This window comes from Meriones unguiculatus, chromosome 4 (genome assembly GCF_030254825.1).
Source record: "Meriones unguiculatus strain TT.TT164.6M chromosome 4, Bangor_MerUng_6.1, whole genome shotgun sequence".
Taxonomy (NCBI): Eukaryota; Metazoa; Chordata; class Mammalia; order Rodentia; family Muridae; genus Meriones; species Meriones unguiculatus.
The window spans coordinates 132,340,529-132,359,527 of NC_083352.1; the positions used below are offsets into that span (position 1 = coordinate 132,340,529).

The following is an 18,999-nucleotide window of genomic DNA, read 5'->3' on the forward strand; positions in this document are numbered from 1 at the left end:
TGGTAGTCAGCCTTAAACGTAAATTCTGACAAGCTGCCAGAGCACTGGGAATACAAGCAAGGAAGCCCTTGGAGTCCCTCAACGGAAGCCACAATCTATCTCTATTATGTGGCACCGAGGCCATGTCTTGCTGCACATCCATGTATTAAGCTCATTCATGAGATTTGTTTGTTTAGTTTTTAATTGTATTGAATATTTTTATTATCACTGTGATCAAAATGCCTGAAACACCTTGTGGAAGGAAGGATTGAGTTTGGCTCATAGCTTCGGAAGGGTCATTCTGCTGTATTTGGAAAGGCATGGCAGAGTCAGCATCTCACATCAGGAGAAAGCAGGAAGCAGGAAGTAGGCATGAAGTGGTGGAGGAGGGACTGGTCTTTGTTCCCTTATTCCTTGCCTCCCTTTATTCTACCTGCGCTTCCAGCCCTTCCAGCCCATGACATGGTGCCACCCATAGTTGAGTTAGACCTTCCCCCCCCACTTACGTCCTCTGGAAATGCCCTCACAGACACGTGTGCTTCAGTCTCCTAATGAGCCTAAGTCTAGCCGTGTTGACACTGCAGGTTACTCTGATGCTCGAGACAGAACCCGGGGCCTGGAACATGATGGGAAGCTTGCTAACTCTGAACGACGCCACCAATTCTTGGACTCCCTCAGGAGAATCAGCTATTCTTATAGTCACGGCATTTATTTCTTGGCTTCACACATAAGCACCATTTAAAATCAGTACCAAGTATACAGACTTAGTGAAATGTATTAGATTGAACAGCAATGGGAGTACTTTCTATAATACAAGGCATTTCAGTAGGAAATTAAACATTTAACCAGAAAAACAAATGTAATAGAATTATTTGGAGACTAATGATAATGGGAGATACTGAGTCGATCTAGGAAGATGGGAAAAAAAGTTCCTTAAGGACACAGCTGGAGCCATCAACAAACACAAGGGATGGGCTACAGAAGATTCTTTGATCAATCATCTTTCATCATGGACTACGCTGAAATAACAGAGACTTTATAACCAGATGTGATATCATACACCCAGAAATCCAGAAGCAGGAACAGGAAGATTTTGAGTTCAAGGCCAGCATAGTTTCACAGTGACACCTTGCCTCAAAGTAAGTAAGTAAGTAAGTAAGTAAGTAAGTGAGTGAGTAATATCATTGTTCTCAGGATTTAGAGGTACACAGTTGGGTTCCTCTAGTATAGTCTCAGAGGGCTCAGAAAATATGCTACTATGTGTATGTAACTCCTTATAGAAAGAGAAAAATCACCCCCCCACACACAGACATACACACATACACTTATGAGGAGAGTCAGTGGTAGAGCAAGTGGGAACAAGTGCAAGTAATTAAGGAGGTGGACCTAGGGTAATGAGTAGGTTTACAGGAATTCTCACACTGTGACAGCAACTTCTATGAAATTTAAAGCTACTGGTAAAAACCACTCCCCCCTCAGGAAATGGAAACTCCTCCTAACAGTGCACCCAGGAACGATAGCAGACTGCTGGCAGTGTGTCTCCAAAACACGCTTCACACATTCTTGTTGGGAGCTCTCTTCTGGAAAGTTCTGTCAGGTCTGTTCCTTGTCCTCTGTAATAATGTACCCTTGGGACATGGGGAGTGTAGCCAGCTGCTCCGGGAGCCACACCCATTCCTGCTCAAACTGGCAGTTCTGGGGCATGGGGACCAGTGCCAGTGGCCACCAGGCAGGACTTCTTGTTCCAGGGAGAGGCTAACCTTTAGCTTCCCAGTGGGTCTGGGACCACAGCTATGGTCTGAAGTCTTCTCTGGCTCCTGCTCCTGTGCAGCCCCGGGGGCAAGACTGTAACTGCCCTAAGCCTGTTCGCTTACCTGTATGTAAAGGCAACAAAGAGCAATGGTGTTTGGCAGAAACATGCAGAAAGCTAGTTTGAGAAATACACCCAGCATTTTGTGGGCATAAGGCCTCAGCCAAAGTTAGCCCACACCACTGGTGGTGAGAGCCACTAGGTGTGTGAGAACATTAGCACACAAGAGTGTGCGTGAGTGCACCCCCACACCCATGCATATATACTGACACATGTAACATGTATATCACATACAGACTCATGTATATACACAGATGCATATTCACACACATAGATACAAACATAGACACTCACAATGCACATGTACACACATGCACACTCATACACACATGTACAATACATACATGTATACATTCATGACATACACATTCACATGTACACACATATGTATAGACACACATACAAACACACATACATTGCAGTTGTTGTTTTGTTCTGTTTGTGACAGCTGGTCTCAGATTCATGGTGCAGTGAAGGAGGAGGACCTTGAATTCCTGCTTCCACCTCCCAAATACTTAGATTACTTTTTTCTTTTCAAAGACAGTGTCTTACTATGAAGTCTTGGCTGTTCTAGAACTCACTATACGACCAGGCTGGCCTCAGGTTCCCAGAGATCCTGCTGCTTCTGCCCCTGAAGTGCTGGTATTAAAGGTGTGCACACTCATGCCTGGCTCTACCCAAGGTGGCACCACCCTGCTGTCAGCAAAAACATCTGTATTTACTGAACTCACACAGAGGACTTGGCTGCCAATGGTTCCACAAAGGAATGACTTTTTCAGTATATTGTTAACTCTGGTGTCACTTGAGAAAAATGCAAACTTTATTTAGTGGGATTGGAAAGGTGGCTCAGACGGTACAGTAATTGCCGAGCGAGCATGGGTTGTCTGAGTTAGGTCCCCACTATCCATTTAAAAAGCCTGGTGTGAAGATGTGTACCTGAAGTCCCAGTGATGGAGACTGAGAGAGAAGAGGCTGGCTGCAGGGTAAGGAGCGAAGCTCACTGAGCCAGCCTGCTATTAAGTGCAATTAAAGACCCTGCTTCAAAACACAAGGTCGAGCCAGATAGGGCAGTGTACACATTTAATCGCTGCACTTCGGAGGCAGAGGGTAGAGGCAGAGGCAGGGGCAGAGGGTAGAGGCAGAGGCAGAGGCAGAGGCAGAGGCAGAGGCAGAGGCAGAGGCAGAGGCAGAGGCAGAGGCAGAGGCAGAGGCAGAGGCAGAGGCAGAGGCAGAGGCAGAGGCAGAAGGATCTCTGGAAATCTGAGGTCACTCTGGTGTACAGAGTGAGCTCCAGGACAGTCAGGGCTACACAGAGAAACTCTATCTTGAAGAAAGACCCAAAATGAAGATGATGCTGATGTTGAAAAGCAATAGAGGAAGTCTTAGACACTAGATGATAAAACCGGGCCACTATACATACATGCACACAAATACAAATAAAGAGTAAAAGAAATTAAAATTCAGTTTCATGTAAATAGTGGTGGTGGAACGCAAATGTCTCTGAGTTTGAATTTGTGAGGCATATGGTCTGACTTTAGGGGGAGAACAGAAAATGGCAGGGTGAATGGGAGGCTGGGAACATGGAAGGGACATCCAGGGTTATTAACCCAGAGGGTGACGGGCACATTCGTTCTAGCTCCCTTACTGGATCGACACCAAAGTCTCCAGGGTAGGCATGCAGCAGCCTGTATGTAATTTCCATGACTTGTCCCCTGAGTCAGCTCTTTCCAAGTAGAATAGTAGGTATGCAGCACACAGCCAGTTTCTGAATGGAAGGTAGTCCTCCAACTCCTGCTGTCTGTAATTAGCACCTCTCTGGTTTGATTTGTTGAAGAGTTTTGAAAATTTAAACTAGAAGGCTGAGTTGGCGAACAAATAAGTGAAGATGTCTCCGGACTGCCTGACATTGTCTCAGTCCTCAGGACGCTTCCTGCTGGCCATGAGCGGTTCTTTCCAGGGTTCACATATCTCCAGAGGATCAGTATTAGTCACCTGCCTTTGTTATTCAAAGGGATCTTTTATGAAGACAGAGGGGCAGTGTCTCTTTGATGGCTCTCAGCAAAGCCTTGGAGCCACAGCTCTGCGAATGTGATGGCTGGAGACAGGATTACACTGTCCTGACTTTAGGGACATCTCGGAAAGTCAATGCCACAGGCACAGGAAGGACAAAAAGTACACTGTGAGCTGGGCAAAGCGGCACTTCACTGTCATGCCTATGGAGGTGCTAGAAGCTGGAGGCCAGCCTGGGCTACAAAGTGATTTCAAAGCTAGTTTGGGCTCTCTAGGCAGACCTTGTCTCAGAAACAAATCAAATCAAAATACCTCAAAACCAAAACCAGACCAAGCCAACCAAAAAAACAAAAACAAACCACCACCACCATCGAGACTCTACTTGAGGGCTGGGGATGTGGCTCAGCAGAAGAGGGCTTGCCTGTCACAAAGCTGTGACTTCATCCCTAGCACTGCATAAACAGGTGTGGTGGCGTAGGCCTGTCATCTCAGCCTCAGGAGGCGGAGGCAGGACGTCATACATTCAATACATCCTGAATACACAGTGAGTTTAAAGCCAGCCTGTACCAAATGAGGCCCTGCTCACCAACAACATCTTCATCGCCATCAGCAGCAAAACCTTTCTTTCTCTCTCTATTTCCTTCCTTCCTTCCTTCTTTCTTCCCTCCCTTCTTTCTTTCTTTCGTTTTTGTTTTTGAGACAGGGTTTCTCTGTGTGGAACCTTGGTTCTCCTTGGTACTTGTTTTTATAGACTAGGCTGGCCTTGAACTCACAAAGATCCACCTGCCTCTGCCTCCCCAAGTGCAGATTAAAGGTGTGCACCATCACCACCCAGCTGCAAAACACTTCTTGAAGCAACATATATAATATATATAATATAAATAATATAATATAATATAATATAATATAATATAATATAAATGGTGGGATTATATATATACCAGAGATAAAGAATTTAAAGCTAGGCATGCCCTAAACAACTCTGCTTATAAATAGCAAGCCTCTGCCAGACATGGTTGTTCACATCTGTAATCACAATGTTATACTTAGGAGGCTGAGGCAGGAGGCTGTCTGGGAGTTTGAGGCTAGCTGGGTTTCACAGTGACACACTATCAAAATAAACAAGAAGGAAGGGCATGAGGGAAGAAAGAAGGGGGGAAAAAGGAAGAAGAAACCAAGGATGGGAAGAAGGAGGGAGGGAAGACACCCAGTTAGCTAAACCAACAACAGCCACCCGTAGTGTGAGGCCATTTGGACAGCAGGCACCACCACCATGCCCCTCAGTTCACATGTCCCCTCAAGCACCGTGGAGCATCCCACCGTATAGAGGAAGAAACTGAGGCTCTGCATGTGAATGGTGCAGCAGGGAGTGACTGACTGACCATGAAGCAGGCCACGCACAGCTCTGAGGCACTGGAGTAACACTGAGCCCTGACTTCTGAAAAGCTGCCTGTGGCGTTGTAGAAGGTGGGAAAATCCCTACAGACCTCAGACCCAGAGGCTTTGAAAGCCTACCCCACCCTCTTCCTCTCCAGCTCAGTCTCCCTGTATCTTCATATCCTCCCTGGCGGGTGGGCATTTCCTTCTCTCTGGTGATAAGAGACAGGGCCAGGAGCTCTGTCCTGGGGCTGAAGGCTTATCTGGAAGCCAGAGAAGCCAGGAAGTTTACTTGTCCGCTGAGAGCCTAGCGCAGTTCTTGGGAGCCGCCCTGAGCTCCTTCCCCAGGAAGCTGTCAGTCACAGCAGCTCCGGTGTCATCTGCTGTTAAAGGTCAGTTTGGGGTGGCCTATGGAGCCTTGTGTGTCTTGCTTCACTTGGGCATCTCCTGCAGCCCATGGTGAAGACCATTTTAACATTTAAATAAAAAAGATATTGCATGCAAACAAAAACAAACCCAGGAAATTTTCCCTCAAATTGAGACGTGTAGCATCTTACAGATCACAGCTCTGGGTCATTGTGTTGTTCTCTTCTATATTTTCTGAGTAGCATTTTTTTTTTTTTTTAATTTCAATTAACTTTTGAAGACAGCAGAGAATCATGCAATGCTGCCTGCATTGGATGCAATTCTGGACCCCAAGCCTGCATACTGCTTTGCAACTGGTAGACTTTTGACCTCATCTTCACAGATTGCTGCAACCCCTCGTTACCTTCAAAGCAGTCATTTTCTACAGTATTATGTGCACCAAATTGCCAAAGTGCCTGTGTACCACTTTCATTATCGGTGCTCATTAAGGCCAGGAGAGGGCATCAAATCCCTGGAAAGTGGGGTTACTAACAGCTCTGAGACTGCCTTGCGGATGCTGGGAATTGAACCCAGGTCTTTTGGGAGAGCAGCAAGTGTTCCTAGGTGCTGAGCTATCTCTCTATCCCCGTGTGTTTGTTCCTTTGTGATATGACTCACAGCTACCTTTGACTCAGGGAACCAGGGCAGGATTGAAGTCAGCCTAGGCTACCTAGAGATAACTTGTTTAAAAACCAAACCAAACATCCCCCAAATCAAACAAACAAACAAAAAAAAAAAGAAAGGAAAGAAAGAGAATTGCCTTTTGGAATTCATTTTCCATCTCAGCATTCAGTGAACTTTCACAATCAAAGGTAAATATTTCAGGCTTTGAAGCCAATGAGGGTGATTGATGCTATTCACTTTGGCAACTGTATGGAAGAAGCCTAGACAATACAAAAACCAGTAAGTGGAGCTATATACAAACAGAACTTGATGTGCAGACTTTTGCTTTTGAGGGGTACAGTTTGCTGACTGTCCTTAACAACTCTGTCCTCTGTCCTGTTGATTCTCTTCCACCCCACATACTGTGTCTCATGAACTTACTTTTTTTTTTTTTACAGTATTGGTTAATTGCTGGGGCGTATAGCTAAGGTAGGAGAGTTCTTGCTAACACACAGGAAGCCCTGGGTTTGATCCCCAACACCACATAAAGTGGGTGGGGTGGCACACGTCTGAAATCCCAGTACTTAGGGGGCAGAGGCAGTGGATTGGAAGGTCATCCTCAGCCACAACGTGAGTTTGACGCTAATCTTTTCAGGAGGAGGACTCAGTGCATGTTCAGCTTATGGTCTGTGAATGACTTGCACCCTAGCTCTGGAATAATCTTAAAAACAAAACAAAACAAAAAAACCCAACCAACCAACCAACCAAACAAACAAACAAAACAGATAGGAGTTTTTAACATTCCTCCTTTGTTACCCTCCAAGTGGAAGGTGAGAGCTTGAAGTCAGATTTTTATGGGACAGATTTTAATCTGGACAGAAGAAACCCAGAAAGCACAGTCCCTTCCCGAGCAAGGTGATTTGCTCCGTAAAGAACAGTTGGTGGGAAACTGGGGCAAAAGGAGCATCTCTGGCAACATATGCCAGGCACACGAAGAACCATCTTCAGAGGTCAGCAAGCTGGTTTCAAGTAGCAGTGTCCTCTGAGGAAATGTGGGAAGATACGGAGTTACACTCAGCTTTTGGGGTCACTTTTATAATGGCAGTACTCAGGTATTACAGTCTCCCCCAGGCCTTCCTCGGTTCTCAACTGTACTAAGAATGGAATCTCAGTAACTCACCCGTTCTGTGAGTGAGAACTGTTCTCTCCTGTCTTAATTTCCTGCTGCCCTGACTGCTGGTTCTGCGCACAGCCTCAGATGCTGCTCCAGGCCCTAGCACTGGCAGCCTCCTTGTTTAGAAAGGCTCTTTTGCATCTTTTTCTCCTACAACCTAGCTTTCAACTCCCCAAGACGGCATCCCAGTGCTCACACAGGACATCCTGCATCTCCCCCTCTCCCGTGAGCTCAACTTTCTCTGACAGTTATAAACTTCCCAGGTAGTGCTCACTCAGAGCCTAGGACTGGCCCTGTCATCATGGGTACCAATTCATACCAGGTGGCTGCACGGATCCTGCATGTAAATGTGCACACACACACACACACACACACACACACACACTGTAAACACGTGCACTTACACACTCACCCAGCCAATTTTCTGAAAACTTGTCCTTACAGACCAGGGATCAGCCGAGCTACAACATCAAGTCAGTAAGAGCATCTCTGCCCCAGACAGGCAGTAGGCTAGAGGGCGCTACACATACGACTACTTTTTCTTCCTTTCATTTCCTTTGCTTCCAGAAGGCCTGATGCAGACCCAGCTAGGGAAACCTCAGGATTATCTCCTGATTTACAGTGGTCATCAGGATCTCTCAGCTCCAGCACTGCTAACATTTAGGGCTGGTTAAGGGGCCTGTGTGCTGGAGGAAGTCTGGCAGCACCTCTGGCATCTGACCACTAGAGGTCGGTAGCTCCTCCACATAAGTTGTGGTTGCCAAGAATACTTCTGAAGCTCAAGAGGCCTAGACCAGAGCAGCTTCCAGCAGTGACCTGCATCTCCCAGACTCTGAGCTAGGCCATGAATCTGGAAATGCAGACGGCAAGGACATAATTATGGCACTACGTAACCAGTGGCAAGAAAAAGCAGTCAGAGATTATCCAGGCAGCTAGGGCATGTGTCTGAAATGAGGCAGACACTGAGACACTCACACCACAAACCTAACTAAATGGACCCTTCATAGCGGAGTGTCAGAGAGCAGCAATGACACCACAGCTTCGACTGACTGACACATTCAGCGTCAACCACAATCAGTACACTCTGGAACAGATTCATTTACAACCCAGGTGGGAAGGTGACAAACTCCATTTTCCAAAGGGGAAGGCGAACCTAGGCCTTCCATCTGTCTCTCTCTTACTCCCTTCCTTCTTTCCTGGCCCCCAAATCTGCAGGTTCAAGCGGTACTGCTGTTTTGTTGTCACAAGCAACTCAGATCTCACAGGTGTCTGCTGCCACATCTATCACAGCCTTGTCACTGATTTTTTTTTTCCCCTACATTATCCAGGCTGTTCTTACACTTCTGGGCTAGGATTAGATATATGTCACCAGGCAGTTCCAACTTTTGTTTTGTTTAAAAACAAAAGCAAAGTCCCCTGGGACACACATGAAGAGCAGCAGGCAACAGTCAGCCTCAGACACTGTTGGCCTCGGTGTGCTGGAAACTGTCCTGCACACCCACTTGACCTGTGCCCTCTTGGCTTTTGGCAAACTCAGTACCTGCTACCTCAGCTGCTATTCCATGTCATAAGCTCATGGCGTTCCTGGAAGGGCATATCTTGGGGGCTGCCCTGGCATCTAAAGGCTTTACATCCACTGGTGAGTGACCTGTCTACACACTTAAAAAGCAGACCAATGTCTTTTCTAGAAGAGGTCACTATTCCTGTCACCTCTCCACGTGGAAGTTTTTGGGTGGGCAACCCAGAAAAACTGCAAAGCAGAGAGACTGCCTGAGCCGTGTTTCGGTGCTCCTAGGCTGCCAGGCTCCAGTGGATCAGAGCTTGGGTCCTGGAGACCATAAAGAGCTACCCTCAGCCACTGTCCTCAACAGGATGATTAAAGAGAAACCAAGCTGTGGTCAAAACATTGGGAAGAGGAGAAAACAAAGAAGTCCAGTGAGCATGTATGACCTGACACGAGGTTTATGCCTAAACAGAGAGTAAGTGGTTTGTGTGGCCATAGGATCCTGGTTATAGCGCGGTTTTCCCATCCCTGAAACGTCAGTCTCAACTCTGTCAGAGGTGTGTGAAAGCTCTCTTTCTGGCTGGCATCAGGCTCCATCCTTGTCTTGATCTGAATATGAGACTCCGGGGGTAACATCAATTTCCTGGGGTCCATTGTCTCAGCGGTTTAATAGCCGAAGAGAAAGGGCCTACGTGTGTCCCCTTGGGCTGTCTTTTCTCTTGCTAGAAAGGTTCTGTAGCTCAGGGCAGAGCCAGGCCAGGACTCCTACGCTGTATATTATCTAACCCTAGGCTGTTTCCCCACCTGTAAAAGGAGGGATTTAGGCCAGACAGACAGTAAGTCTTTACAGTCCAGTGTGGCAGCCCCAGCCATGTATGGCTGCTGAACACTCAAGACGTAGCTGTTAGGAACTGAGACACGCTTGGGTGTGAGACACAGGATGAAGTTAAAAACCGTATTTTAGCACATATTTCAGAATGCTATGCTGTACACAGTAAAATACACTATTGCCAATTTAAGGCTACAGAACAACATGAAAATTCTTATTAATAATTTTATTTTCATGAGCTACTATAGATACACAAATAAAATTTGCCCTTTGAGATTAACTTTACTTGTGTTTTCTACCCCCACCTCCCCAAGACAGGGTTTCTCTGTGTAGCCTTGGCTGTCCTGGCTGGCCTTGAACTCACAGAGATCTGCCTGCCTCTGCCTCCCTGAGTGCTGGGATCACAGGTGTGCACCACCGTGCCGGCTCTTTTCTTTCCTTCTTTTTTTATTTAAGGAAAAACAAAAACATTTTTCATATGGCTACTAGAAAATATTAAATTATATCTGTAGCTTGCATATGTCTGCACAGTACCATGATATTTTACAGCCTTTCTATCAGCCGCTGTCTGTGAAAAAAAAAAAAAAAAGTATACAAAGCAGAAGCACAGCACATACCAAAGCATGGGTGTTTCACCATTGTTACAAGTACAGCATGACCTTGCCTGTCACTCTGACATTTCTAATCACCACTGTTTCCACCACAAGGTACTCTGGGCTATCTGGTGATAGACCATCTGAGTGTCACTCTGACCACCTTTCTAATCACCACTGTTTCCACCACAAGGTACTCTGGGCTATCTGGTGATAGACCATCTGAGTGTCACTCTGACCACCTTTCTAATCACCACTGTTTCCACCACAAGGTACTCTGGGTTATCTGGTGATAGGCCATCTGAGTGAACTTCCTGGACGCTGGCAGGTGAGAGCATCAGTTCACATTCTAGGGGATATGCCGGGAGGCTGAAGCCATAGTAACGATCATCTCTATGGCTTAATTCTCCACAGATCGAGAAAAGAATTTGTTCGATCAAATTTTGGTTACAATGCAATTTCTGGGCTCCATCTGTCATTCTTCATTCCCCTACTGTATCTTTCCACTATTGTGCAACAGTGGATTGTATTGATTGTGCATGTGGATGGAGTAATTTTAACTCAGAGCAGGTTGCCCTGCCAAGAGATCACATCCAAAGAACTTCTAGATCTGTGTGATGCAGCTAGAAGATAGACAAGCCTTTAATCCCAGGAGACAAGCAGATGTGTGAGTTCAAGGCCAGCCTGGTATAGAACAAGTTTCAGTTAAAGGAAAAGCTTAGGTTCAGGCATGGTGGTACATGCCTTTAATTCCAGCACTCAAGAAACAGAGATGGAAGATCTCTGAGTTCTAGTCAGCTCAGTTGAGTCAGTGAGTTGAGAGTCAGTTCAGTTCATGGAATTTAGAGGCAGTTTTACTGGGGGAATTGTTACAGAGAGAGGCTGAAGAGAGAACAAGCTAGACACAGGGAAGGACAGAACGAGCCAGAGAATAAGAAGGAACCAGAAGATTAGAACGGATTGCTAGAGTTAGTTTAGGAACAGGCAGTGCAATTCAGTGAGAAACTGAGAGAAGCCAGATTGAGTCAGTCAGCTTGGAGAGGAGTTTGAGCCAGAACAGCTGAGCTGAACCATCCAGCCAGAGTTCAGAAGAACAAGAGAAGGTGGGCTTATTCAGCAGTAAGTCTCAGAGGCTGAAAGCATTCTAGACCTAGATTACATTATTCGGTGGCTAGAAGCTGCCATGACTACACCTAGGTTAGCAGACAGAGACAGTATGCCTCGGAGATGACAATTACATCAGACAGATAAAAGTTCCACCTGAAACCAGGTGGAGAAATGATGTTCCACACAAAGGCAATTCTGAGAACTCAGATGCAGGAAGAGCCACTGAGCTCCAAACCGCAGTGAGGTCCAGTTTTGGGTAACTGAGGGTCTGTTCTGTAGACAGGGTTCCTGAAGACTGAATGCCATCTCAGGTGTCCAGCAAAGACTGACAAGGAAACGCAGTGGAGATGAAGAGAACCATTACCCACTAGGTAGAGCCAAGCACCCCCATTCTTTCCCACGCCAGAGAGCTCTCCTGAGTTCCTCAGACATGCCCCTGCAGTTTCCATTTCTAACAGACAAGCACAACACCCCAGCTTGTCTAAACCGTGCAAACCAACCACACAAAAGGACCTTTGAAATGGCGGCCCTGCTGTGATGAGGGTCCTTGAATGAAGCCAGCTGAGGCTGAGGACAGAACTTGGCATCTCAGGTGTGCTAGGTGTGTCCCTCAGTGTGCCACACTCCCAGAGGTTCTCAGCTAGCCTGGGATGGGTTCATGGGTGTCCAAAGGGCTCAAGCACTTGTGAGGCAAAGGTGAGCAGTGTCTCTTTGATCCAAACATATTTCTTTCCTGGTTCATTAGCTTCCACCTTGTCCCTTAGGACCAGGCAGATGATGAAATCTTACTCAGGACAGGGGAACTTTACACGCAAATCCAGGCAGGCAAGGGTGGCCCGGCCAAGGAGGCACAAAGGCATTTCTATAAATGTGGGTGGAGTGTGCTGGTCACCTTCTGGCATCATTCTTCACCAGAGAGTGAAGAATGTCCTCTTAGGGCCTGAAGCATAATGACAGAACAGGAAACACTTCCCGTGATGGACCTGAAGTGGTGCACTGAGGTTTATATCCTGGAACTACACTGGGACCACGGCTGTGTCTTTCCACATACCATTTCTACATGTGTGTACTCAGGTTTGTGCACATGTGCTTGTGTGTGTGGCGCATACACACGTGTGAACTTGAGAGGTCAGAGGACAAGCAACCTTGGGCATTGTTCCTTAAGAGCCTTCCACCTTTTTGTTTTGAGACAGGATCTCTCATTGGCCTGAAACCTCTTCAACTAGGATACGCCGGCCAGCCAGTGAACTCACTGGATCTCCCTGTTCCCGACTCCCATCTTGCCATTCGTGGAATTACAAGTGTGTGACACTGCACCCAGTTTTTTAACTGGGTTCTGGGGATTGAACGAACACTTGTGAGGCAAGCACTTTATAAACAAAGCCATTTCCCATCCACACCTTTACACACACACAAACACACACACACAATTTCGACTGCAGTTTTATCTTCAGGCAAAAGTGAAGGTAGATCACCCATATTTAACCTGTGCAAGTTCTGTTACCAGGGGAGGAAGTGGACCACCCAGCCTGGAAGGACAGAAGCTGGCCTGAGGGACAGGTGGGGTGAGGGCAAACCCTGAAGGCTGGGAGTCAGAGCCTCAGGTGATGGAGAGTTGGGGAAAACGCAGAGAGAGCCTGATGGTCCTGACTGTGAAGGTGAAACCAGCCTGCTCTGAAGCAGGTCACTTAGATCAGTGGACCATGTTTGGTGGCATTGTGGCTGGATGGGAGCAGCATCCACGACGGCTGCTCATGGGAGATCGAGGCTGACGGGAAACATGGCTCTGGCAGGCCTTCCTTTTCTCTCCATTTCTTCTGCCTTGCTAAAAACCCACTACATTCCATTCTTTTTTTTAATAAAAACAATCTATTTGTTTTATGTGCTCTGGTGTTCTGACATGTGTGTCTGTGTGAAGGTGTTGAATCCCCTGGGACAGGAATTACAGACAGCTGTGAGCTGCCATGTGGCTGCTGGGAATTGAACCTGGGTCCTCTGGAAGAGCAATCAGTGCTCTTAACCACTGAGCTATCTCTCCAGCTCCCTAGATTACATTCTTGAAGCTAGCCCCAAGACCCATTCCTTTATTTTGGCTACTTCCCCTTCCCAGTCTGACTACCAAAGCCTAGCTACCAAAGTTCAGAAGTCCAGCAACCAAAAACCCCCTTTGGCTCACCTAATTAACATGCCCAATTAAAATTAAACACCTCATCCTAACGTGGCTTCTCCCCTTTAACCTTTATAAATTGCTGTTTTCCTATGGGCCATCTCTGTCTCTTCTCTATCCAAAGACACTCCTTTATCCCCCCACTGCCCTGGAACAAATACATCTTACTTCTCTCCATTGCCTCCTTTCTTCCTTTTCCATTGTTCTCTTCTTCTACTCCCTCTTCCCTGTCTTCTTTCTTTGTCCCTTATCCCTGACCTTTGTCCTTCTGGGGCACATAAATCTCCTTTGTGTTGAGAGCTTGGTCATGGTACCAGTATCTTGAGCTGACTTCTGAGGTTCCCTACAGAGGTCCTCAGCAGATGGTAGATATATAGGAAGGAAGAAGGGTATGGTTTTTGGGGATTCATGAAAGATCTGTCAGCACTGGATCCCTAAACTGGGCAGGAGCATCTTGGAGAAAGGTGTGAGATTCAGGAGAAGTAAGTATCATGATGGCTTCCAACCCGTGTTCCTAAATCAGATCCACCTGGAATATCTCCAGCTTGGAATGACATCTTTCTTATATAAACTGTTTCATAAAACTCACCCTTCAAATACGGTTGTAGCCGGTGTATACATCGTTTATCTAACTACAGATATCTGGCGACTCTACCTAGGGCTCCACGTCTCTCTATCTCCCCATGTTTTCACAGTAGCCATATAGAGTAGGAAGACAGCACTTTTCAGAGGCGTCTAAAGAAAATAAATCACGGCGCTTTGAACAACTGGAAAACACGTGTGTCCAGCATAGGATTTATGTGGCTTCCAGGATGTGACCCTAAAGGAACAATGACCAAGGGCATCCAGTTATTCCAGGATGCTTGGAGAATCTGGGCCTATTCCATGCACCTTGTGTCCTCTAACCTGAGTTGGTTTCCTGAGCCAGGACACACGAGAAACCACAAATCAAAGCTTGCCACTGGTGGTTAGCAACTCTGGGCCAAGCACACACTGGGTAGGGAAAGCTGTGATGAAGATGGGGTTGCTGAGAGTCTTTCTGTGACTTAGCTAAAAAACACAGAGTACCAATAACCATGAGGGATGATAAGCCCCATGTGGGCTGTGAATGAGGAGCAATGTGGGTGCCTCAACCTTTGTGATGTCTATCGAGGGATGCTTTGCCACTCCTGAGGCATCATTCCAAAATTTAGCACCACCCCTGCCTTCCAATTTCAGCTGTCAAGTAAAAACTTCCTTAATAGAGATTTTTCTGGAAGCCCAGGTTAGGTTGCCTACTCTCAGAAGCCCCATTTACTCCCCATCCCAGGGACTGTCTTCTTTCATGACCATAATACTGTGGTCCGATTTGGTAGTTATCTTTATTTGCTACCAGCCTAGAAGTTCCATGAGTCAGGGATGGTTTTTGGTTTTTCTCCAGGTGGCCTAGATCAGAGCTTGGTGGACTCACAGGTGCTTAGAAGACTCTAAATAAAACATGAGACATGATGAAATAGCCCATGGGCCCTAGAACGTGCTGAGGGGCAAATCATCTGGACCACTAGTTCAGTTTGTTATTAATAAATGTTTAAAGGGCATTACTTTATTCTTGCAGATAACATCATGCTTAAAGATGGTGAAGATCACAGAAAAACAATGCCCATCAACACAAGGAGAGAGAGAAATACTATGTACAAGTGACTCTCAGCTGGGCGGTTGGTAGCACATGTCTGTGATCCCAGCACTCTGGGAGATAGAGGCAGGTGGAGATCTGTGAGTTCGAAGTCTGGTCTACAAAGTGAGTCTAGGACAGCCAAGGCTACACAGAGAAACCCTGTCTCGAAAAAAACAAAACAAAAAGTGACTCTTATTTATTTGAATATCTATCTTAAAGTATATAATTTAAGCTCTGACAAAAATAAGAGATAATAACAAATGGTTCAGACAACTTTGCCAGAATGTTCCAAAGGGGCCTCAGACCATGGATAGTTCAAGAAACAGAACTCACAGTGGGTTTAGCTAGTTTTCATCTCTTCCCTGGTTGAATCTTTCATATAACATATGACAATATTATAAGCTGTGCCTACCGCGCCACTGAAAATTAAAAATGAAAACAACCACTTCCCCATGACTGGAAAAACAAACAAACGACCCCCCAAACAACTGACCAAAACCAACTTTAGGATGAGTCCAAGACATCTTCCTCAGAAATTTCCCGACGCAGTTTTGACCACACTCTATTTTCTTCTTTCGCCTTGACTTTGAAGTCTAACTACTATGTAAGCTATGATTCCACAGTGCTCCGTGCACATCCTAAGGTGGTAATTAAGGCCTAGCCAATATTTAGGCTAATTTAGGCAATGCTTTGGGATTAAGCAGTGTTTGAGATGGTGCTTTTGCATGTATAGTTCAGTGTAAGATACAGTAGAAGGCTCTGGGGTTCAGTTACAGGTCCCCAAGAGACCTGAGATGCACCCTCCTATTTGTCCCATGTGGGCAGAAGTTATGCCAGTTTGATGAAGGCTTTATAACAGTTGAGGATTAAGATTACTTATGTGGACAAAGCTTAGCTACCTGGACTGAGAATGGAGGTCATTTGTATCAATACAACTTAATTCTTCCGGGATCTTCCTGTCCATAGAGTTAAGCTTTTCTATTTGCTGCAGGAAACCCTGACAGTTTGCTCACTCACTCGGGAGAGTACCTTGCTTGTTGATGATTTACTCAACAAGACTCACCGGTTCTGAGATGATACGTACCAAGCTTTGCTAGAATGCAATCATGTCCTGTTCTGAAAAATACACCTGAATGGACTTGGAACTCGACATCCAAACCCTATGAATATACCTGTGGTTGGTCCCTAGCCTAGACCCTGGTAAGACTATCATCCTGGCGCGCTTTCATTTCAGCAATAAACTCAGCTTTGCCTATCAACAAGGCTTCTGGCAGACTTTCTGAGTCAACCTTTGCTGTGGTGTCAGTTGCAATCTCTTTGGAAACAGGGAACACAGATAAGAGCAAATGCATCCTTATCAACACTTAAGGGCTTCAGAATTACTAACCACAAGCATTTTTTTTTCTCTCCCAATAATAAAGCAATAAAGTTTCCTTGGTGCTCCTGCTCTGGAGACAAGGGTGCTTGTTTGGAACACCTGTATTCCCATGTACATATACGTACATACATAAATGTACATTTAACCTCTTTCACCCTTTTTTTTTTCAGGGATGGGGCTGTGATCCAGAATTTTCCAAAATAAATTTGCATTTATTTCAGGGTATAATTAAACAAGTAAAAAAGCCACAAAAGGGAAACTAACTTCCAACTACACATCAAAAATGACTATCAAATCTTAAACATATGCATTCTTCTTAAAACACTCTTAAAAATCACCCATTAAGCCAGAAAGTGACTTTAGCCTTGGCAACGCCCGTAAGACACTGAAGAGTTGCTTGGTTTCGATCTTCCCTTACCCTTGTCCTACCATTAAAAGCTTTTGGGCATTTGAGAAACCACACCAGGAACTAGCGTTTGATCCTAAGGTGAGGCCCGGGAATCAGTTGGTGATCTGCTTTGGTTTTCTTTTTCTTCTTCACTTTAATGACTCAGTCAGGCAAATACACTGGTCTCACACCATTAATTTTCTGGAAAGCGGAGTCCAGCTTTCATGCTGAAATGCCCCAGCTGAGAAAGCCGGAACAGCTCACCCACACAGGGTCCCTCCAGGGTCCTACAGTGTGGCATCTCTGCCCCAGTCCCCCTCCCCCCCCCCCCCCCCCCCCCGCCAGCGAGGAAGCAGTAAATCACCAAAGCTCCAGCTTGCCGAGCGCCAACCTTGCTCTCAGGCAAGCTCCCCTGGCCCCAGCTGGTTCAGCCAGCAGGCTTCCAAGCTCCAGTCTGCAGTTTCGGGTGCCTGCAGCTCCCCAGGCAGCCACCGAGAGGGAGCAGAGCGGAGATCCCAAATCCGGTTTCCTTTTACCTTAAAGAAACTTCCTCGCTTGTCCAGACTGCGGGCGCCCATAGTCCAAGCTGACATTTCCCCCAGCAAGGCTCTACTGCATGCCCGGGACTCCTGAAGGTAGAGACATTTTCAATGGTTAGTCCAGCCTGTAGGAAATTCCTTTCTAAGCCACAGAACACTCACAACAACAGTCCTGCCAAGATCTTTTTCCGTCAACAACATTGTGCCATTTATTTCCCACCAAAGCCCTTACATCTCCTTTCAGCCTGATTTCCTGCCGCAGCCAGCGCTCTTCCTAGACTGCCCCACCTCGCTGCCCCACCCCCTCTGCCAGCGGCTGACGTAGAAGGTCCTTAGGACCTCGGGGAGCATAATGATGGCTTTGTGTGTTTGCTTGACCCCATGCTGAAGTCCAAAAGGAACCAATATTAGTTGTCCCCATAATCTGCTCTGAGAGCTTATAGATTTCATATGGCAGATTGCAGAAGAATGGAGTTCTCTATGTCTTAGGAAATCCTGCTGTTAGGGAGTGAGGTCAGCCTTCCCTCAGTTAGCTCTCCTCCCGGGCAAGCAAGGTCAGCAGAAGGGCACTACGAGAAATCCCTCTGTTTTCCCCCTTAGAAGCCAGTGGGACTGGGATGCAGCCCAGAGAGTCACTGTTTACAGAGCTCGTTTGTGTAAGGGGATGAATGTAAACAGCTCCAGGATCATCCCAGGGCTTGGGGGTTGGGCTCATTTGGAACACACAGGAAAATTTAAAGGCAGGGTAACAACATGGTCCTGAATCATCACCAACAGTATCACGCTTGGAATTTCCCCTCCTAGCACACAGCAAGCACAGAAACCAGTGATGTCCTCACACACCCTGCAAAGCCTTCCACCTTCACTCTCAAGTTAAATGCCTGCACACACCTGGTGCAATAGACCTGGCTGAGACAGGTGTGCACTGACGTGGCAAGGGAAGTCCCCAAAGGCTTACTTACCCAGTGAAACTGTACAGGTTTAAACAGAAATCACACGCAGTGCTCTCTCTCTCCCTCCCCCGTTTAGTCTCTCCAATTTCTTTCCTCCTCTCCCTCTCAAACATACTGTTGGGTTCCAGATGGAAGCCAAGAAAACTCACTTCTGAGATAGAAACTTAAAATGCAAGCTTTATTTTCTGTGTGCGAAGGGAGGTGGCCAGTTCATGATCTGAACTGCGTCACTGAAGGGAGATTGTACGACATTTTTAAGGGATGGGAACAGGGACGGAGTGGGCTGTTGTTTTGACCAATCATATTTTGACACAAGTGGTCAGGCAAGGAAGTAAACAGGGCGACTGGGCCTTTCCAGGTCACCTGGTTTCAGGACCCTCAACTCAGCTTTTTGCAGTCACATCCTTTCTTGGGCTTTAGTCTGGAGTTTTCCCATGATAGGGGAACAAAGGAGCAGGCAAGCTTTAAG

The 18,999-nt window shown here is 46.4% G+C and overlaps 1 protein-coding gene across 10 annotated transcripts in view; it reads right to left on the reverse strand.

Moving 5' to 3' along the window:
• Rin2 (Ras and Rab interactor 2) overlaps nucleotides 1–18,999 on the reverse strand; it is a 201,293-nt gene that overhangs the window by 81,188 nt on the left and 101,106 nt on the right. For 8 of the 10 annotated variants that reach the window (XM_060383140.1, XM_060383134.1, XM_060383143.1 and 5 more), the window contains one exon: nucleotides 17,575–17,667. In XM_060383140.1, the coding sequence (XP_060239123.1) occupies nucleotides 17,575–17,631 (57 nt within the window). In that variant the 5' untranslated portion in view covers nucleotides 17,632–17,667. Of the gene's footprint in view, nucleotides 1–17,574; nucleotides 17,668–17,809; nucleotides 18,136–18,999 lie in introns of those variants that run through there. The other 2 variants (XM_060383136.1, XM_060383144.1) reach the window with 2 other exon arrangements.